This window comes from Lacerta agilis, chromosome 2 (assembly GCF_009819535.1).
Source record: "Lacerta agilis isolate rLacAgi1 chromosome 2, rLacAgi1.pri, whole genome shotgun sequence".
Taxonomy (NCBI): Eukaryota; Metazoa; Chordata; class Lepidosauria; order Squamata; family Lacertidae; genus Lacerta; species Lacerta agilis.
Window position 1 is genome coordinate 73,159,433 of NC_046313.1, and position 20,208 is coordinate 73,179,640.

The 20,208-nt window shown below is 40.5% G+C and overlaps 1 protein-coding gene across 1 annotated transcript in view; it reads left to right on the forward strand.

The window, feature by feature from the left end:
• The window catches only part of IARS1 (isoleucyl-tRNA synthetase 1), an 85,016-nt gene that overhangs the window by 26,194 nt on the left and 38,614 nt on the right, over nucleotides 1-20,208 (forward strand). The window contains exons 13-17 of the mRNA XM_033140768.1: nucleotides 63-154; nucleotides 6,923-7,021; nucleotides 14,213-14,339; nucleotides 17,319-17,392; nucleotides 18,453-18,647. Coding sequence (XP_032996659.1) covers nucleotides 63-154; nucleotides 6,923-7,021; nucleotides 14,213-14,339; nucleotides 17,319-17,392; nucleotides 18,453-18,647 — 587 coding nt within the window. The remainder of the gene's footprint in view (nucleotides 1-62; nucleotides 155-6,922; nucleotides 7,022-14,212; nucleotides 14,340-17,318; nucleotides 17,393-18,452; nucleotides 18,648-20,208) is intronic.

The window sequence follows — 20,208 nt, forward strand, 5'->3', positions numbered from 1 at the left end:
CACCTGGAGAAATTCTTTGTATGGGTTATCATTATTCTAAAATAATATTTTGCTTTACTTAGGATGCAGATAAGAACATCATCAGATTCCTAAAAGAACAAGGAAGACTGGTCCATACCAGCTCTTATAAGCACAGCTATCCTTTTTGTTGGAGGTACGGAGAAGAATTAACATACTATTTAAAGGAAGCATTTTGATTGGTAACTTATTTGTGAAAAATATGTCCTGTTTAGATTGTCTTTTATTTGCTAGACACTAAGACTAATCTATGCAGTTAAAACAAAATCGAAAATTCTTTCTAGTAGCACCTTAGAGACCAACTGAGTTTGTTCCTGGTATGAGCTTTCGTGTGCATGCACACTTCTTCAGATACACTGAAACAGAAGTCACCAGATCCTTAAATATAGTGGGGGAGTGGGGAGGGGTATTACTCAGAAGGGTGGTGGGAATGGGTGATAGGCTGATAAGTGTGGAAAACCTGTTGACGACTCTAAACGGCTGCAATTAGTCTTGCAGGGAAAGGCAAGGGGTGAGATGGCTAAAGATGGCTTTGTTATGTATAATGAGATAAGAATCCAATGTCTTTGTTCAAACCAGGTTTCTCCATGGTTTTAAGTTTGGTGATTAGTTGCAATTCAGCCACTTCTCTTTCCAGTCTATTTCTGAAATTTCTTTGTATTAAGACAGCTACTTTGAGATCTTTTATAGAATGTCCTGGGAGATTGAAGTGTTCTCCTACTGGTTTCTCTGTCTTGTGATTCCTGATATCAGATTTATGTCCATTTATCCTTTGGCGTAGGGTTTGGCCTGTTTGTCCAATATAGAGAGCTGAAGGGCACTGTTGGCATTTGATTGCATACACAATGTTGGAAGATGAGCAATTAAATAGTCCTGAGATGGTGTGTTTGATGTTGTTGGGACCAGTAATGGTGTTATCTGGGTTTATGTGGCAGCAAAGTTGGCATCTGGGTTTATTGCAGGCTCTGGTACCAGTGTCCATGTTGAGTCCTGTTTTTGTATTATTGTGGGTGAGGAGCTGTTTGAGATTGGGTGGCTGTTTGTATGCGATGAAGGGTCTTCCTCCCAGAGCTTGAGAAAGAGAACTGTCATTGTCTAGGAGAGGTTGTAGATCTCTGATGATGCGTTGTACTGTTTTAACTTGGGAGCTGTATGTGATGACTAGTGGTGTTCTGTTATTTTCTTTTTTGGGTCTGTCTTGCAGCAAGTTCTCTCTGGGTATCAGTCTGGCTCTGTCGATCTGTTGTTTAACTTCATCAGGTGGATATTTTAGTTCTAAAAAGGTTTGCTGTAGATCTCTTAGGTGAGAGTCTCTGTCTGTAGAGTTGGAACAGATGCGGCTGTAACGTAGGGCCTGGCTATATACAATGGATTGTTTGGTATGTTTGGGATGGTAGCTAGAAGCATGTAGATATGTTTGTCGGTCAGTTGGTTTGCGGTATAAGGTGGTGTCTATGTGTCCATCCTGTATTTTTATAGTCGTGTCCAAAAAGTGTATTTCTTCCATAGATTGGTTCATAGTTAGGTTGATGGTGGGGTGAAAGTCATTGAATGTCTTGTGGAAGGTGTCCAGGGTCTGTTGACCATGTGTCCAGATAATAAAAATATCATCAATGTAACGCAGGTACAAGAGAGGTTTGAGTGGGTAGGAGTTTAGGAAACGTTGTTCTAAATCTGCCATGAAGATGTTGGCATACTGTGGGGCCATGCGGGTGCCCATTGCTGTGCCGTTGATCTGAAGGAACAGGTCCTCACCAAATTTGAAGTTGTTGTGGGTAAGGACAAAATTTGGTGAGGACCTGTTCCTTCAGATCAACGGCACAGCAATGGGCACCCGCATGGCCCCACAGTATGCCAACATCTTCATGGCAGATTTAGAACAACGTTTCCTAAACTCCTACCCACTCAAACCTCTCTTGTACCTGCGTTACATTGATGATATTTTTATTATCTGGACACATGGTCAACAGACCCTGGACACCTTCCACAAGACATTCAATGACTTTCACCCCACCATCAACCTAACTATGAACCAATCTATGGAAGAAATACACTTTTTGGACACGACTATAAAAATACAGGATGGACACATAGACACCACCTTATACCGCAAACCAACTGACCGACAAACATATCTACATGCTTCTAGCTACCATCCCAAACATACCAAACAATCCATTGTATATAGCCAGGCCCTACGTTACAGCCGCATCTGTTCCAACTCTACAGACAGAGACTCTCACCTAAGAGATCTACAGCAAACCTTTTTAGAACTAAAATATCCACCTGATGAAGTTAAACAACAGATCGACAGAGCCAGACTGATACCCAGAGAGAACTTGCTGCAAGACAGACCCAAAAAAGAAAATAACAGAACACCACTAGTCATCACATACAGCTCCCAAGTTAAAACAGTACAACGCATCATCAGAGATCTACAACCTCTCCTAGACAATGACAGTTCTCTTTCTCAAGCTCTGGGAGGAAGACCCTTCATCGCATACAAACAGCCACCCAATCTCAAACAGCTCCTCACCCACAATAATACAAAAACAGGACTCAACATGGACACTGGTACCAGAGCCTGCAATAAACCCAGATGCCAACTTTGCTGCCACATAAACCCGGATAACACCATTACTGGTCCCAACAACATCAAACACACCATCTCAGGACTATTTAATTGCTCATCTTCCAACATTGTGTATGCAATCAAATGCCAACAGTGCCCTTCAGCTCTCTATATTGGACAAACAGGCCAAACCCTACGCCAAAGGATAAATGGACATAAATCTGATATCAGGAATCACAAGACAGAGAAACCAGTAGGAGAACACTTCAATCTCCCAGGACATTCTATAAAAGATCTCAAAGTAGCTGTCTTAATACAAAGAAATTTCAGAAATAGACTGGAAAGAGAAGTGGCTGAATTGCAACTAATCACCAAACTTAAAACCATGGAGAAACCTGGTTTGAACAAAGACATTGGATTCTTATCTCATTATACATAACAAAGCCATCTTTAGCCATCTCACCCCTTGCCTTTCCCTGCAAGACTAATTGCAGCCGTTTAGAGTCGTCAACAGGTTTTCCACACTTATCAGCCTATCACCCATTCCCACCACCCTTCTGAGTAATACCCCTCCCCACTCCCCCACTATATTTAAGGATCTGGTGACTTCTGTTTCAGTGTATCTGAAGAAGTGTGCATGCACACGAAAGCTCATACCAGGAACAAACTCAGTTGGTCTCTAAGGTGCTACTAGAAAGAATTTTCGATTTTGTTTTGACTATGGCAGACCAACACGGCTACCCACCTGTAACTGGAACTATGCAGTTAAGTCAGTTGTATTAAAAGCTCTCTTTGTATCTGTAAGTAGATCTCACCTCTGGCACACTGTGTGTATAATTTATCACAACTTTTAGTGAAAGATTACCGTAACTATATGTCAAATTGGGCAGAGGCTGCTTTTTAGAATGGAAGCTGCCTTTGCCGACTTACCCTGAGTCACCCATGCCCATTGCAGTTTCCCTCTTTTACAGACCACATGTTTTGCGAGGGTCCCACTCAGTGGGGAGGAGGGAGGCAGGTATTTCCTTTTCCTCTTCTGCTTTTTTATTGCACTGTATTGGCTACAACCCATAGTGACACAATTTATTCACAAATAACTGCAGAAGGTTCTCATTTCAGTTGCCTGGCCACAGTTGTTCATGCCCTTATAATCTCGTGGCTGGACCGTTGTAATGTGCTCTATGTAGGTGCACTCTTGAAGATGGTTCAGAACATGAGTGTCTGCAGGGGCAGGGGAGAAACAGTTGCCTCCCCTGAATGAGCAAAAATCCTGTTTCCCAGCTTTGATTTTTAAAAAAATGTTCTACAGTCATACCTCGGGTTGCGCTCACTGGGGGTTGTGTTTTCAGGAAGTGAACGCGCCAAACCTGGAAGTACCGGAACGGGTTACTTCCAGGTTTCAGTGCTCGCACATGCGCAGAAGCGCCAAATCGCAACCCGCGTGTGTGCAGATGCAGTCCTGCGGGTTGCGAACGTGCCTCCCGCACAGAACGCATTCGCAACCAGAGCGTCCACTGTATAGTACTTGTAGAAACTGAAATATGAGAAACTAACTTGCTATCCTCTTTCACTATTTTACCTTGTCTCCCCCTCCCCACAAGAAAAAGATTCTGTGAATGCCCATGTGTCAGGGAACTGCCATCAGGTCTGTTGGGATACAGAGAGCCTCCCTGACCATTGGGCAGCTGTTCCTCTTCCAGTGCGGGAGGCAGCAACACCTCAAGTGGGGAGAAACGGGGAGGGGCTGGTTTGGCGGGAAGAGGGCTCAGCGATGCTGCGGAGAGCCCCAGCGCCTCACCCAGCCAGGAGAGGCAAACACGCAGTCTGGAGGGAGGAGGGCTTGGTGATGCTACTCAGAGCCCCAACACCGACTCCCGTTCGGCTGGATAAGAGGGAGGCACGCCACTTGCCTCACCCCAATTGCGCAGAGGGGTTAAGTGCAAGGAGAGCAGGAGGAGACTTGGGGTGCCAAAGCTATTTTGCTGGGGAAGGAGCCGGAAGGGGCCACTCCCGGATTCTTCTAGTGATTGAGATGGACATGAACTTTGTTGCTCTGCACTGTAAATAGGTGGGCTGCTGCGTCGTTACTCATGAGACACTACCCCACGGCTCTTACAGCATGGTTCAGAAACGGTATGCAGTGCAAAATTCAGCTGCAAAAGTTAAATAGTGTGTGCGCCAGATTTTTCTCCCATTGCAGCAATTCTGCGAGAGCTGCACTAGCTGCTGTTATAACTCGACTTTCGTTAATATGTCCAGTGGTGGCATAGTTTTCAGAAAAATAAAAGTTCTGGCTCAGAGGAATTTAGCAGTAGGTGTATAAATATAAGCTGTGTTATATAGTTCAAACCAATTAAATCTCATGTATCAATTTATTTTGCCCTTTGAAATTGCAAAAAGAGTATCAAAATTCTTCCTGTGAAGTTATAGATCTTTTAAAGCTAGTTTGGATTTGTATTCAAGTGTAATCTGTCTATATTCTCTAAGACCTTTAAAAAGAAGAATTAATCAATCTTGTTGAATCTCCCTTATTCCCAAAATTCTATAATTGGCTAGGCCTGGGAGACATTTTTTCATAGCAAAAGACTAGTTGTGTGTGTGTGTGTGTGTGTGTGTGTGTGCAGTCCTTTAAACTTCTAAACTTTTAGGGAGAGCTGTAGAAAGTGAAATAATTGCCCCAAACTGGTTTGGCATAGTAGTATTGTATCAATCACTTTTGCTCAGTTTTAATTATGTTTTCCACGTGCTGAACTGAACAGAGTTATATTTGTTAATAGCAAAATGTTTTGAGATATGATGTCAGTTGGTACATTGGGATCTGGCCCATATGTAATGCTTGCTTCCTGCAAACTCTGGTTTGGATATTAGAAACATGCCTTTGGAATGTATGTATCTTCTCTTCCTTTTCCCTTCCATATCTAGCACACATTTTACCTTTGTCAGCCCTAGCTGCAGTTTAGTATTTGTTCTACACTGCTAATAACAAGGCTCTCTCTTAATCAGGCTATGCAATTCTTCATGCCCTGGTTTCAAATTCTGGTTGATATGTAACTCTGCTTAGCATTTGCAGGGAACCATTATTATGCCTGTACAAGGCAAGGGATAAATGATGAAACTAAGCTTCTTTACATATATAGCTTTGGTACTTTTGTTCTGTTTAGAATTTCAGTATGCTGACAAGAGAGATTGCCAGCCTTCTTGAAAACCATTAGCTTTAGATTACGTAGAATTACATGTTTGTATTGAAAGGAGGCAGATAATATTTTCGCTTTTGTTGTATGGGGTTTCAAAAGCAAGTTGTCTCTTTCTCCTCTTCATTCAGTTTAGTATGCGCTATACATTGAATTTAAATTCTTTCTTGGTGTTGAGAAATGCATTTTAGCTTTTCAGCAGCTTATGTCTGAACAGATTAGCAAATAGCCCATGGCATCTTAAAGTATTGCAGAGTCTGAATGCAGGCACAGTCCCTGTGTTGTCTTTAATATAAGAGGTTAATAGTGAAAACTGAGTTTAGGAATAGGAAGCTGCTTTACACTGGGTCAGAGAATTTCTCCATCTATCCCAGTATTGTTTACAGCAGGCATAGGCAAACTCGGTCCTCCAGATGTTTTGAGACTACAATTCCCATCATCCCTGACTACTGGTACTGTTAGCTAGGGATGATGGGAGTTGTAGTCCCAAAAATCTGGAGGGCCAAGTTTGCCTATGCCTGGTTTACAGGGACTGGCAGCAGCTCTGCAGGGTTTCAGACAGGGTTCCTTTCCAATCCTCCCTGGAGATGCCAAGGATCCCAAAAAAATCCCTAGTTCAATAACTAGGGATCTTTTGCACACAAAGCATGTTCTCTGCCACTGAGCTATGGCCCTTCTTCTTAAATGTATTATTAAACCTTTTTAATTTTATGTGTGTATGGGGCAGAGGAAACCTTTCAGAAGCTTTAAGGAAGAACATTTAAAGGAAGATGAATCTATACTTTTGCAAGGTGTCCTCTATGATTCTCCTTGATGCATGATTCAGTAACTGTATTCTTAAGTTCCTTGCCAGGTGGGTTTTAAATAAAAGACTTCCCACTTCTTATGGACTAAATTGGAATCCTCATGTATTCATGTACTCAGATAGCTTTCCTTTTCCCCTGGGTAATATATTGGAGTTCTATATTAGTCGCCATTTCAGTGAGACTCTGGAGGCAAGGGGCACAGTCATGCTGTACGTGGAAATCAATGGGAATTTTGCTACTGAATTTTAGAGGGGTAACTTGTGAAGCTGGTGCAACAAGTATTGCAGAATAGCTAAAGAGCATGCCTAATTTTCTTTTCATATCATTTATTTTAGGTCGGATACTCCTCTAATATACAAAGCTGTGCCAAGCTGGTTTGTCCGTGTGGAGCACATGGTGGAGAAGTTGCTGGAAAATAATGCCCAGTGCTACTGGTAATCTCCTCAGTTACTCTTTTACTTCATAGTTTCATTATTGTCTTGCAGCTATTTCTCCCCCACTTCTGTTTTAGTAAGGAACTCTGTCGCTGTGTAGCTGACATCCCCTACTTGAATTTAAGCTGGAAAAAGGTTTATTGAACTTAAGCCAGACTGTAAAGAAAGATTTCTGCAGTCAATCCCACCGAATTTAACCACAGTTTGTTTTTACCTATGGCTTAAGTTGATGTGTGAACTGATCCAGTAGCCAAGTACACTTGGACGGGAAGATTACTTTTAATTTCTCTGAGGACCATACTAGAAATTCCAGTTGCATTGAGTCCATTAGTATTGTTGCATGAAGCTGTTGATGCTCACATAGCTACTATCCATGCAGCATTCCTGTATCTTCTCTAACATTTGGTTGTCTGTTTTTCTAATGAGGTGTAGACGTTTGCCAGTAAAGTCTTGAGCATTTCTGACATTTGCTTTGATTGAACAAGGAGTCTGAATTCCAACTATTGTGTCAGTAGATGGAGATCTCTTGCTCCAAATGCTGCTTCTTTCTTTTGATGTCTCTACCTATCGGCCAAGGGCACGTGTGTGCTGCCAGTGAACTTGGTCTTTGGTCTTAGTCTTACTGGGCTTCAATTACGAGTCAATCTTTGGCAGCCCTTTTGTGTTGGAATAATCTTTTCCACCTCTTCTACAACTCATGATGCAATGGAAATAAAGACGTGTACCATTTATGAAGGGTGACAGAAAGTAATGTATACAATTGGGCGTTTTAACAGATAGATATTCTTGCAGTCTGCGACTTACATAATGGGGTAAACGTCTGAGAGTGTCAGAGCTCTCTTCCCTTAAGATTTGGGAGCCTGATAAATATAGTAGTATTTAAGGGGCAAATTGCTTTTTTTGCTGCTATTGTTTCTTGGGGAAAAGCTAAAAGAAAGAGCCTAAAAATGTATGTGTTGGTTTCTCTGCAATACTGTTAACATGAATAATTTTTCATAGTCATATTCTTTTCATGGAAGCTAAATTTAAGTAGGGCCTTTATGTAAGTTTCCATAAACGCTTCCAGTGTGACTTTCTGGCTTGGTGTAAGCAAATGCATGGTTCACATTTTTATAAAGGCTCCATAGCAAGCAAGTGCAATCTTTGGTACTCAGTGCTGAGAGCTGCTAATGACCTTACGGGAAAATAGTTGTAAGCTTGAAGTATTTGTCTTCTATGTTAATTGTTGTCTGCTGCAAGCTTTTACTGTCTTGAAAATATACACTGAAAATATGCAAATGATAGTGCATGATTCTCTGAAAGAAAATTATGTCTCTGTGGAAAAGGTGGCAATTGAGCTTTTAATTAACTGGCTTCTAGGATTTCATTCTTACGGGATTGTATTAGGCAATAAACATTTCAACTGCCTTTCCCAAAATGGTGCACTCCAGATGTTATTGGACTCAAACTCTCCTCAGGAAATGCTCAGAGTCCAACAACATTGGGGAGGGCTGGTTTATAGTGCACCTTTTTCATTTATTTTGGCTGTCATTTGATTTCTGCTTATTCCTTTTAGTACACATTTAAAGTCACATAACAGGTGGTACAATGCTGAAAGTCATAATAGCAATAGATTTGTGAGAAGTGTACAAAGATTTAAGTTGTCTGCAGCTGTGTTTTTCCAAAAGAGCTTAATTAAATCCATGCATGTCAGAATGAAATAGGAACCTTTTCACCAAAAAATTGTTGGTGTTTGTGGGGTTGGACAGAATTTTTAGCTGGGTAGTTCTTTTGTCCTCTTTGAAGGTGTCTTAGATTTTTGTCTGCTAGCCCTCGAGAGAGGAATGTCCAACGTAGGACAGTTTGGAATTTAGCTGTCATTATTAGTATGGTTAACACATCTTGTCTAATTGTTGGGATATCTTCATTATTCAAGCTGTTTAGTGATGCTAAACTCTCACCTTGATTTTGAATATAATAATTTTTCAATATGAACCCAAATATCTAACAGAAAGAGCTTGGTGCTCAACATCATTTCCCAGCATTCCTTGGCATTGTTTGAACAGTTTTGTTGATAGTTTATTTCACATTGCACACAGCATAAACAATGTTTTCTGGTATTGAGAGAGGACTAGATTCTGGTTTGATATTAGGCCCGTTACTTGCTATCAGGTTTTCAAAGTCTGTTATAGTAGCCTGCTGAGCTGCTCTCTTTTGAAGTTGAAGCTGTATGATAAATTTGCATGTGTAGGTATCAGAGTACGGTGCCATGTTATATGTAAATGCTTTGGTTCAGTATTGGTACTTATTGAAGGGTGCAAAAATGTCTGCAGATCTATCTGATTTAGTGCCATGAAAAGGTCCAGTGATATTCTCTATTTTTCCCCAATGGGGTTGTTGAGGGATTTACAGAATTTTAAAACTAGGGATGATAAAAGAGGGGATGCCTTTATAGCATCCTTTGGAATTGGTATGATGCTTGCACTGCCTTTAGAATCCTTGCTGGCTGCTAGGACTAGATTTCTCATAGGAATACTTCCTACTCCTTATAGGCACTGCTTCTGATGAACTAGATTAAATGTGGTTTGACTAATTTTATAACCTAATTGAATTTCTAATTTGTTTTTAATGAGAGAACTTAATACTAATGTATTTTGGAACTTGCATATTTTAAGAACCTAGCAACAGTTTATCTTAATTTTGACAAATGATCCTGCTGTATCTTCCAAGGAATGAATAAACAAAAGGAAGTGGTTGTAACTGATAATAAAACGGCACCGTGGTGCGCTGTAAAACCTTTCTGGTGAAACCCTATTTTAAATGTGTCAATTTACTATCTAAAATCCGGAAGGTTTTAGATGTGGGAGAAGTGTGGCAAATCAGAATACAGGACCAAAGATATCTGAGGAAATCACTATGCTCACTTCACCTGTTTGTTTGTATCCTGTGAAATGTCTAATACATCTACTGCAGGGATAGGGAACTCTAGATGTTGTTGGACTATAGCTCCCATCATCGCTGACTGGGAGTGGCCGCTGATACCATATAACACTGGTCTTGAAAGACCTACATTGGCTCCCAATACGTTTCTGAGCACAATTCAGAGTGTTGGTGCTGACCTTTAAAGCCCCAAACGGCCTTGGCCCAGTATACTTGAAGGAGCGTCTCCACCCCCATCGTTCTGCCCGGACACTGAGATCCAGCGCCAAGGGCCTTCTGGCGGTTCCCTCACTGCGAGAAGTGAGGTTACAGGGAACCAGGCAGAGGGTCTTTTCTGTAGTGGCACCAGCCCTGTGGAATGCCCTCCCGTCAGATGTCAAGGAAATAAACAACTATCCAACTTTTAGAAGACATCTGAAGGCAGCCCTGTTTAGGGAAGTTTTTAATGTTTGAAGTTTTATTCTGTTTTTAATGTTCTGTTGAAAGCCTCCCAGAGTGGCTGGGGAAACCCAGCCAGATGGGTGGGGTAGAGTTCTTCTTCTTCTTCTTCTTCTTCTTCTTCTTCTTCTTCTTCTTCTTCTTCTTCACCATGCTCATTGGGGCTCATTGGTAGTTGCAGTCTAACAACATCTGGAGGATTACAGGTTCCCTGTCCCGGAGCAACTGCCATGAGCTTGATTGGTAATTAACTAGAAAATAAATAATAAAAATTGCTGTGTTCAGAAGTGCTCTGATCCTTTCAAACTTGATCGTTGGGAATGAGCCACATGTGTGTGTGTTCCCTCCTCCTTCTGTATTCCCGGATTAATAGAACCAATCACTTTATTTCAGCTTTAAGCTCATATAAAACAAAACTAAGACAAATATACACACACAGTTAAAATTTAAAAATAATGACAATAAAAGCCTTAATAAAGATACAAAATTAAATATGGGAATTATAAGGAAATTTCACTTTCCAAACAGCAGTCCATTACGTCGCTTATATGTCAGAACAGAAGTTAAAAATTTCGCCATTTGAAGAGTTGCATACTGATCTGTATCTTGCAATAAGAAAGCAAGATAAAAGTCTGCTGGATGCCCAGGCCATTTATGGATTAATGGTAACAATAAGTTCTTCCAAACAGCACAATATAAAGGACATATAAGCACTATGTGTTGAAGTGTTTCGATCGATCTATTATCACAGGAACATAAAACCGAGACTTGACCCCTAGAAAATCTTTGAAAAAGGGTGTTTGAAGGGAAAGCATTGAAACGCGCTTTGATAAAAGCAAAATGATGACTAGCAATAGAGAGAGATGATAGGTAAGATGCCACATGAGTTGGTGGAATGATGCCCAACTGACGCGGGGAACATAGCCCCCCACCAAGCATAAGATTACGCTGCCACTCTATGTCGTCCAATCTTTGATTAATAATTTTCCTTGCTAAGGTAAGATCATAGTCCAAGACTTCTATGGGCGAGATTCTAATAGATAAAAGTTTAGCATGTATCTTACTGGCCCAAGGGCTATTAAACTCATCGTGCCAGAGGCATTGGGCTATATAATAGTTAGGTAATCTAAACCAAAGTGTTAGCCAATAACTAAAGACATATTTCCACAGAAGTGTCTCTAGGGAAGGCATTCTCAGTTCAACACGAATAGCCGCGTTACTCACACAGGAAGGGACTTTCAAGAGACACCGTAAAAAATGATTTTGTATGATCTCAAGAGGAGAAAGATTTGCCAGGGCAGCCCAAAGTGGAGCCGCATAAGTGAGTGTGGCAATTACCCTCACTTGGTACACCTTCAACCCTGAGGGCACATGCAAGGCACCATCCGTAAAGTAAAATTGAAGAAGTGCATAGGACACGGCTTTCGCTTTTTTAAGGAGAGATTGAATCTGTGCCTTCCATCTCATATTTTGTTGAAATAAAATGCCTAAGTATTGAAATTTAGAAACTTGTTCCACAACTACACCATCCAGCTTCCATATGTATTGTTTCCAGCTTCTAGAGAAGATCATTATTTTGGTTTTAGAATGATTAATGGTTAAATGTTGATTTGACAGTACGAAGCAAAACTCTTCATTGCTCTATTTAGGCCTACTCTAGAGTAGGAAAGAATTACTGCATCTTCTGCGTACAAAAGCAGCGGGCATCGATGATTAATAGAACACTTTCTGGTTAATTTGGCAAACTAGTTTGGAAACTCATCAATGGATGTTGTGGTAAACAAAAACAGCAAGGAGGTGGGAGTGCTTTGGGGCATGGTTGAAAAGTCCCACTGTGGGCCGTTTTGTAAGTTCAGAAATGTAGAAAATGTAATTTCAGAATTAAAACAGGAACTTTTATTTCGTGACTCAAGAAATTGTATGTATGGGATAGATATGTTTGGGGGAGGAGGCCAGTGATACAAGTTTGTGTCGGGTCTAAAAGACTGCACTTGGGCCTTGAGCTGTACCCCCTCTCCTCTTGATTTAGAATAAAGCAACTGTTCTGGAAGGCTAGTTAATTCATGTGTAAGGGTGACTTTGTTTATTTCATACAGTCAACTAAGTTTTGCATTTATTTTTTAATATAATATTTGTGATGGTTAAATAACAAATGACCTTGTTCAATGTAGGCCATTGTGCAAAAGAATAACTTGCTTGAAGGAAACTCCATCATGTCGTATTAAAGTTGAGTGTGTGTAAAAGTGCACACTCAGATTTGAGGCCTAATTTAACTCTGTTATTGTATTAGTAAAATGTCTTGTCATTTTGATGAGGGACAAAAGGAACCTTTATCATCTCTCTACTTACCCAAAGGTAAGATTGCTAAACATCAGACACAATAAATACTGTAAGAGCACCACATTTTCTTTCTGTGCAGCCTTCCCTTGGTGCCTTTGCTGCACCAGCAAAGGGAGGGGTGGGAAAAAGAAAAGTCTTACCTGTGACTCTCTGTAGTAGCAAAGCTGGCAGGCCCACTGCAAGTTGGGATTGCTGTTGATGTAACTGTTACAGCAAATAGGAGAGGCAAACCTAGAGAGTGCAGGGTCAGCTTACCTCTGTTCCGCCTCACCTCAGCTCTTAGTAATAATGAAAAATGTTCCCAGATGCTCAGTTTTTCAATTAAAGGAAAAAGATATGTGTGTCCATAAGCTACATTGCCTGCATTGTTCCACTTTTGGATCTCTTGTTAGCATCTATTCACGGTTTAAGTAGCTTTTATCTGTTTTAAGCTACAGGTGCCACCTGCCAGCATCTTGTAGCTGAAAGCTATTGTAAAGGTTGCAAAGTTCATTTTCCACATTAGCGAATTGTTCAAATGCTCTTCTTTTATCTTAATTCAGTTTTCCACTTGGGTCTCTTTAGGTCAGCACAAAGTGTATAAGTGTAATAAATTGAGGCTCTAGCACTTTCAAAGGCACTTAGATTCTTTCAAAGCAAGGAAATTCATGCGATTGGAAAGCTAAATTGCTGAGTTCTAAAAAATTTTTTTTCCAATAGTTGTGCTGGAAATTTGACTTACATTTCCTGAAAACAAAAAGTAACTTAAAACTTCATAGAAAAGTCACAGAATGAGACCTATTGCCCAAATATTAAGCAGCAAGCACAAAACATACTCTGCTGGGTTTATATACAGTGACAGTCAGCAGAAGTATTTTGTTTATGTTTAGGGTGTTCATTTTGGAGGATAACTTAGGGACCAAGTTATTTCCTGGCATCCTATTATTGTGAGATAGCATGTGGGAAATATGAAGCAAGGATGAAAGAGGTGCAAATGCCCAAGGTTGTGGAAGCCTGGGTTGTAGGATGATATAGCAGCAACATGGTGTAAAGAACCTGAATCTCATATCTCTTCTGAAAGTGCATTGCAATTTGGTGAACCAAAGGAGGCACATGAAACAATGCTCTCCAAAACACTAGATCAGCATAAACTTGTTTGCATCTAAAATTATTTTGAGTGTAGGTAATATCTTGGTTCACATGTTACAGAAAAGCAAGGTTTATTGTTACCGGTACATGAGTGAGCCACAGTGACCTTCAGTCTCCTCCTTTCCATATACGAGGGGTGAGCCAGAAACGTTTACTTTTATAGCAAACTACAAAATTGGAAATCGGAGAAAAGTGTGTTGATTTCTGATCACTGTTGTGACCTTTTATTTATGACTAAATGGTCCAGAGAAGTAAACAAAGTACACACTATCAAAATTACAATATTCCAACATAGGGGTCTATATATGCCTAACAAGTTCTCTTGATTTTGTTTATTGTAAGTAAGATTTTCTTTTTAAAACTTAGGGTTCCTGACTTTGTGAGAGAGAAGCGTTTTGGAAATTGGTTGAGAGAGGCACGTGATTGGGCAATTTCACGAAATCGATACTGGGGGACGCCAATCCCATTGTGGGTCAGTGACGATTTTGAAGAGGTGAGTAAAAATAATTTAAGTCAAGATAGCTACATTTTATTTTATTTACTGTGATTGTGCTTAGAGTGCAATTGTAGATCAGATCAACTAGTAAAAAGGTGTGATCCTCAATGGCTTAAGGCTTCCATTGCCATTTTGGGAAGATTACTAATTGACTGCTTCATGCTTCGGCTGCTTTCCCCTGCCACTGCTAAAATGGAGGCATTGCTGGATTTTACTGCAATTCAGAATGGTGACATGTCTTAATGATGCTCAGTTACCGGTAGCTAGGCACCACAAAACTTGCAAAAAAGTATATTGTGAATGAACACAGTAGGTATAAGACACTTCTCTGGGGTACATCTGTTTCTGGAATGCATGCGATCCTGCTGTCATGGTAATTCTGGGAGACAGTTTTACTTTCGAGATTGCTGGTGTGTCAAAAGCATTGAACGATTCTTCCATCAATATCTGTAGCTTGTTTTTTAAAAAGCATTTCCCCCCCATATTTAGAGTTGGCATACTTATTTAAAACTTGCTAGTTAAAACTTTTTCCATCTTTTTTCTATTTGCTATTGTCAAAAACAATCAATCTGCTGATGAAATCCAATGGACACCTTTTAAAAAGTTCTAACTAGGGAAGGAAAAGTTTTGTCTGATTTCAAAATGACTCCCATTTATAAGAAGTTGTTTAATTGGTATTGCAATCCAAAAAGTAGTCTTAACACAAAAGAACCTTGGTTCCCAGAAGTAATGTAGGAGATAATAGAAGGGATCTAATGTACCTCAAATAACATTACAAATAATAAATGTGTGTTACAACTGGCACTATGAATGTTGTGATGCAAAAGGACTGTCTGGCATTTTGTACTTGGGCTGAATACAGTTATTAATGTTTTAATCTGCTGTTTTGGATAACAACAAAAACTAAAATTAGGTCTTTTGTTGCATTACTAAAACCTTAAGTAAAATCACAATTTGGTTTGAGGCCTTGCACAGATGCCTAAGTTGCATTCAACTCCACCTAGTATAAAGAATTAGTTGGGAAAGTTAACATTCAGCGACATCTATCGACCGCCGTCGTCTTCTCCTGATTATCAACCTGCATACAAATACCTACTTGAGAATTAGGTTAGATAATAAGGGGTTAGTTTCCAATCCGGTTGCCACCACTAGGGGGGGTAAGACAGGGCTGTTTGCTTGCCCCTGCCCTGTTCAATTTTTATATTAAATCGCTAGTGGCTCATATGGCCAATGCTGTTTTCCATCCCCCAAAACTAGCAGGTCGAGCTTTGAATGTCCTCCTGTATGCAGACGATGCCGCCCTTTTAGCTATCTCCCCCATTGGGCTGAGGAGGATGCTTTGAGCACTTCATGAATACGAGATCCAACATGAGCTCCAACTTAATTATGCCAAGACCAAAATAATGGTCTTTGCTGCTCGACCGAAACTCCATTCGTGGTCGATTAATTGTATTCCTCTAGAACAGGTTAGTTGCTTCAAATACCTGGGCCAGGTAGTGCGATCAAACAGGTCTTTCCTGGCACACAGAAAATACATAGCCACAAATGCATCTAAAGCAGCCTTGCTGATTAGATCCCTGTATGCCAAGAAACAGGCACAAACAGTGGAAGTTGCCCTGAGACTTCCAAATGAAAGTCCTTCCACTACTACTGGTGGGCATTGCTTTGGGTTCACGTAGAGACTTTGTAAGATTGGAATCTATCCAATCGCAATTCCTCTGGGCCATTCTCAGGATCCCCCCTCCTGTTGCGGGTGTGGTCATGAGACTAGAGACCGGCTGCCAAGCCTTTAGGTATGTGGCCCTGAAAACGAAATTATGGCTATGGCTCAAGTTATGCTTTAGACCGGTGGGTTTGGCCCCTCTGATACTGAGGGGTAATTTTAAATCACCATGGTAAGGGGAGGTGGTGGAGGAAGTGCAGAAGTGTGGACTGTCCTACCTTTATATAGAGTCCATGACATATAGACATGCTAAAGCGATGATCGCTCAGAGATTGGGGGATATCGCCAGACACGAGGACATAGCCCGCGTGAAACCTGGGATGTTTCTGGGGGAGCAGGTATATCGGGCTGCACCAGCCCGTTACCTGGCGGATATCCACTATGTGGAATACCGCAGACTTCTCACTGCGGCCAGACTGAACGTTCTTGACTCGGTGGTTTTGAGGGGAAGATTTAGAGGAATTCCATATGATCAGAGAACGTGCCATTGTGCTTTAGGAGAGGTAGAATCCACAGAACACATTCTACTCAGTTGTCCCTTTTATAACGATTTAAGGCAATATCTCATAGCCCCATATTTATCTCAGTTTAGCTCTCGATTAAGAGAAAGGCAGGTAGCATATCTGCTGAATAAGCCCACTGGGAAAATAACCTTATCTGTGGCTAAATTCCTCTTCCTGGCACTCAAGTGTCGGAAGCGCAAAATTGAATGTCTCGATGTGGGTTATCTGTACGAGGTTTACTAGTGCTATCCTATTTTAATTGTGTATCCCTCTGATGTTTTTTTTTTAGTTCTATAATTTTGCATTGAGAAATGTTTTTTCTTTCTTTTTGACTATCGGTCGAATAAAGGATATGTATGTATGTACATCCAAAAGGTTAAAAGCTTATTTAGTGGAGTCATGGGGCGGGGGCGGGGGAAGATATCCGCTTGGTGACAGTGGTGAAGTTAAGGAGAAAGTGTGTTGGTTTGGGTAGTTTGTTTGCCTCCATTTCTTCTTACAGTACTTGCCATTGCCTGTGCTATCACAAGATTAGCACCTGTGATATTTACAAACACATGGAATATGAAGTGATTCAGCTTTGCTAAAACCAATTTACAAATATTTCAAACAGCTGCTGGGCTTCATAGCATTCAATTAGTATAAGAGGTTTAGAAGTGTAGTATCAACTGACTTTTCCAGTTGCATGCTTCAGCTATGAACTATTTTCATTAACAAATCCTATTTGATATACTGTATTGGACTTAACAGGTGGTCTGTGTTGGGTCTGTAGCAGAACTGGAATTGCTGTCAGGAGTGAAAGTGACTGATCTCCACAGAGAAAGGTAAGTGATTGTAACAAAAGCAGGCCAGGATCTGTTGTAGCTCAGAAATAGCTCTGCTCATTTGTGGATCTTGAATCCATTTCAGAAATGCTACCCTGATTTTAGAGTCTAGAAACTGGTTGCTTGTCCAAACCAGAAAGGACTATCAGCCAATTCTCTGGAGATGGTCCTGCTGCTGTGCTACACCTTAAGTTACAGAATATCTTTTTTCGATACTTTCCCACCTCAGTTTCCCCTAGCTCCTGAATGAGAGCAAATCCAGGAGTTTAATTTTCAACCTGGTGGCGAGATACTACCAACTAGTTTATGACACTGTTTAGAGCAGGGATGGATAAATTGTGAATCTTTAAGATCTTGATTAATAGCCAGCATACCTAGTGGACAGGGATGGTGAGTTACAGTACAACCTTATCTGGAGAACCACAGGATTCCCACCACTGGCTTACTGAGTTCAGTCTGGTTACCTTCGGTTCAATCTGGTTTCTCGTGTGTACCTATATATATAAGTTCTGGAGTTTCTCCCAACCCTTCTGTAGCTGCAGCTTAAGCAGAGATTGGAACAGGCTTTTGGCCATTTATCTGTACAACCCCCACAAAAAACTCCTGTATAGTAACAGTTTATTAATGGAACCCCATAATATGTTGCTTTAGCTGACAGATTCAGACTCTGGACTGATGTGGATTGTATAAGGTTCTTCTGCAAAAGCATTTCTGATGTGGTTTGAAATGCAGTGTTTTATTGGGAAGCATAGGCTATTTCTAGTGTTAGTTGACAATCATTCTTTGGAAACTGACATGGAGAGATATGTGGGACATTAGGGTAGCTTTCAGCAATTTGTATTTGTTAGCAATAATTTAAGTATATTGTATTTGTGCTAAATTAGTGAAACCCTTTCAGTTCTGAATTATTTTGGAAAATCTATGTAAGCAACTTGAATATGTTAGATATAGAAGTTTGGAATTGACATCTGTTTCTGTAATTGGTTTCCTTAAGACTAATTTCCAACTTGTAGAGTGGAAATTCAGTGTTTAAACTGTTGCTGGATTATTTTCCCTTTAGCGTTGATTATATAACCATCCCCTCACGTTGCGGCAAAGGTGTATTACATCGTGTTTCAGAAGTGTTTGACTGCTGGTTTGAGAGTGGGAGCATGCCTTATGCCCAAGTCCATTACCCATTTGAGAACAAAAGAGAATTTGAAGATGCGTTTCCTGCTGACTTCATTGCTGAAGGCATTGACCAAACCAGAGGATGGTAATTCTTTGTTATTAGTCTGTACAGGGTTTTACAGCTGCAGAGCACTGGGAAATCTGGATAACTTTAAAGCAGTACTTGAAATATAATTTGGCTCATGTTTGTATAGTGAGCACTGAACTAACGAAGTTTCATAGACAGAGATTTGTAAAGAAAGAAAGAAAGAAAGAAAGAAAGAAAGAAAGAAAGAAAGAAAGTTGTTATTGAATGATTTCTGTGAAATGTGTGTTGGAACCCACTAGCGGGTCACAGCCTAATCCAAGGTGGGTTGCAAACAGGAGCACTACTGCCATGCAAATATATGGTAAAAGATTAAGAAAAGGGCCCCCAAATCCATGTTTGGGTTAAAAGTGGCTCTTGGGTCTGAAAGGGTTGAAGATACCTGCAGAAGCTGATTGAATAGGTAGGTGGCTACAGAAGACCCATGGCAAAAGGCAGTAATATGGAAATTAAAATTGCTTCACCACCTACCTAACAAAAAATGTGACCTGGAATCCAGAGAGAAAAGAACCTGACTAACAATACTTGATGAAAGACTTGGCCATAGGAAACCTGGCTACAAAACTTGTAATAAGCGAATAACTTTTAGGTATTATTTCCTGGTCAAGGCAAGCCTGAATGTATTTTGTGGGGTGGGGGTGGGGGAAACCAGCAAATGGTATCTACATAGTACCTTGCTCTTTACAAAATGAGACAAGTTGGCCCATTCTGATACAGCCCAACAGAGAATTACATGGTGGTCTAACTCACTGTAATTCATGAATACTAGACAGAAAAGCCCAGAGAAATTTGCATTTGATTTTCAGGTAGCCTCAAATCAAGGCAACTTTCAGGGCCACATCTGCTTAGTTTCAGCAGTAGAACTGCATTGTATGTTTTCATAACCTTACACCCTCATTTTAGCTGATAAAAACAGTAAGGAAAAGCTGGATTATTTCAGTTGTTGATTTCTCTCACTGAGGGTAAAGAGCTAGGTGTCATTTCTTTTACTTTTGGCTTTCCTTTTTCCAAATATTGTATTTGGTTAGCTAGTTTGTTCTTAATGTCTGGATCTGTGCCCCCAGCCCCCCAGGACACCCCCAACTATTATTTGATTACCAGAGTAGTGGAACTCTTGACAGCAATGGGCATTCCAAAAAGACACAGAACGCAGAAAAGTCTTTAGCAGAGATTTACCAAGGCTTACAGCTTACAGTTCATTGCCAGATCCCCAGCAAGGTACAACTTGGCTCCTGTTAGGGCAAAAATCCAGTTTCAGCATAAAAAGTACACCACATAAATATAAAATGTAAAAAATGAAAGCAAAGAATAGAAGTCAGTAGAAGAAATGAGAGTGAGAAACTGTGCACTGACTAGCAGATATACCCTTCCCAGTGGCCTTGGCACTAAGGTAAGACTCAGCCTGTAAGCATGCAGCTGTGCTGTGAGAAGAATGGAAAGTTACAGATGCGCTACAATATTCTAGCATGTTCCGGCTTTTACTGGCAACTTCTGCACACACAAAACTTCACTCCATTACATGGAGTTAACTTTCCAGTGATGTAGATAACTTCTTTTAGGA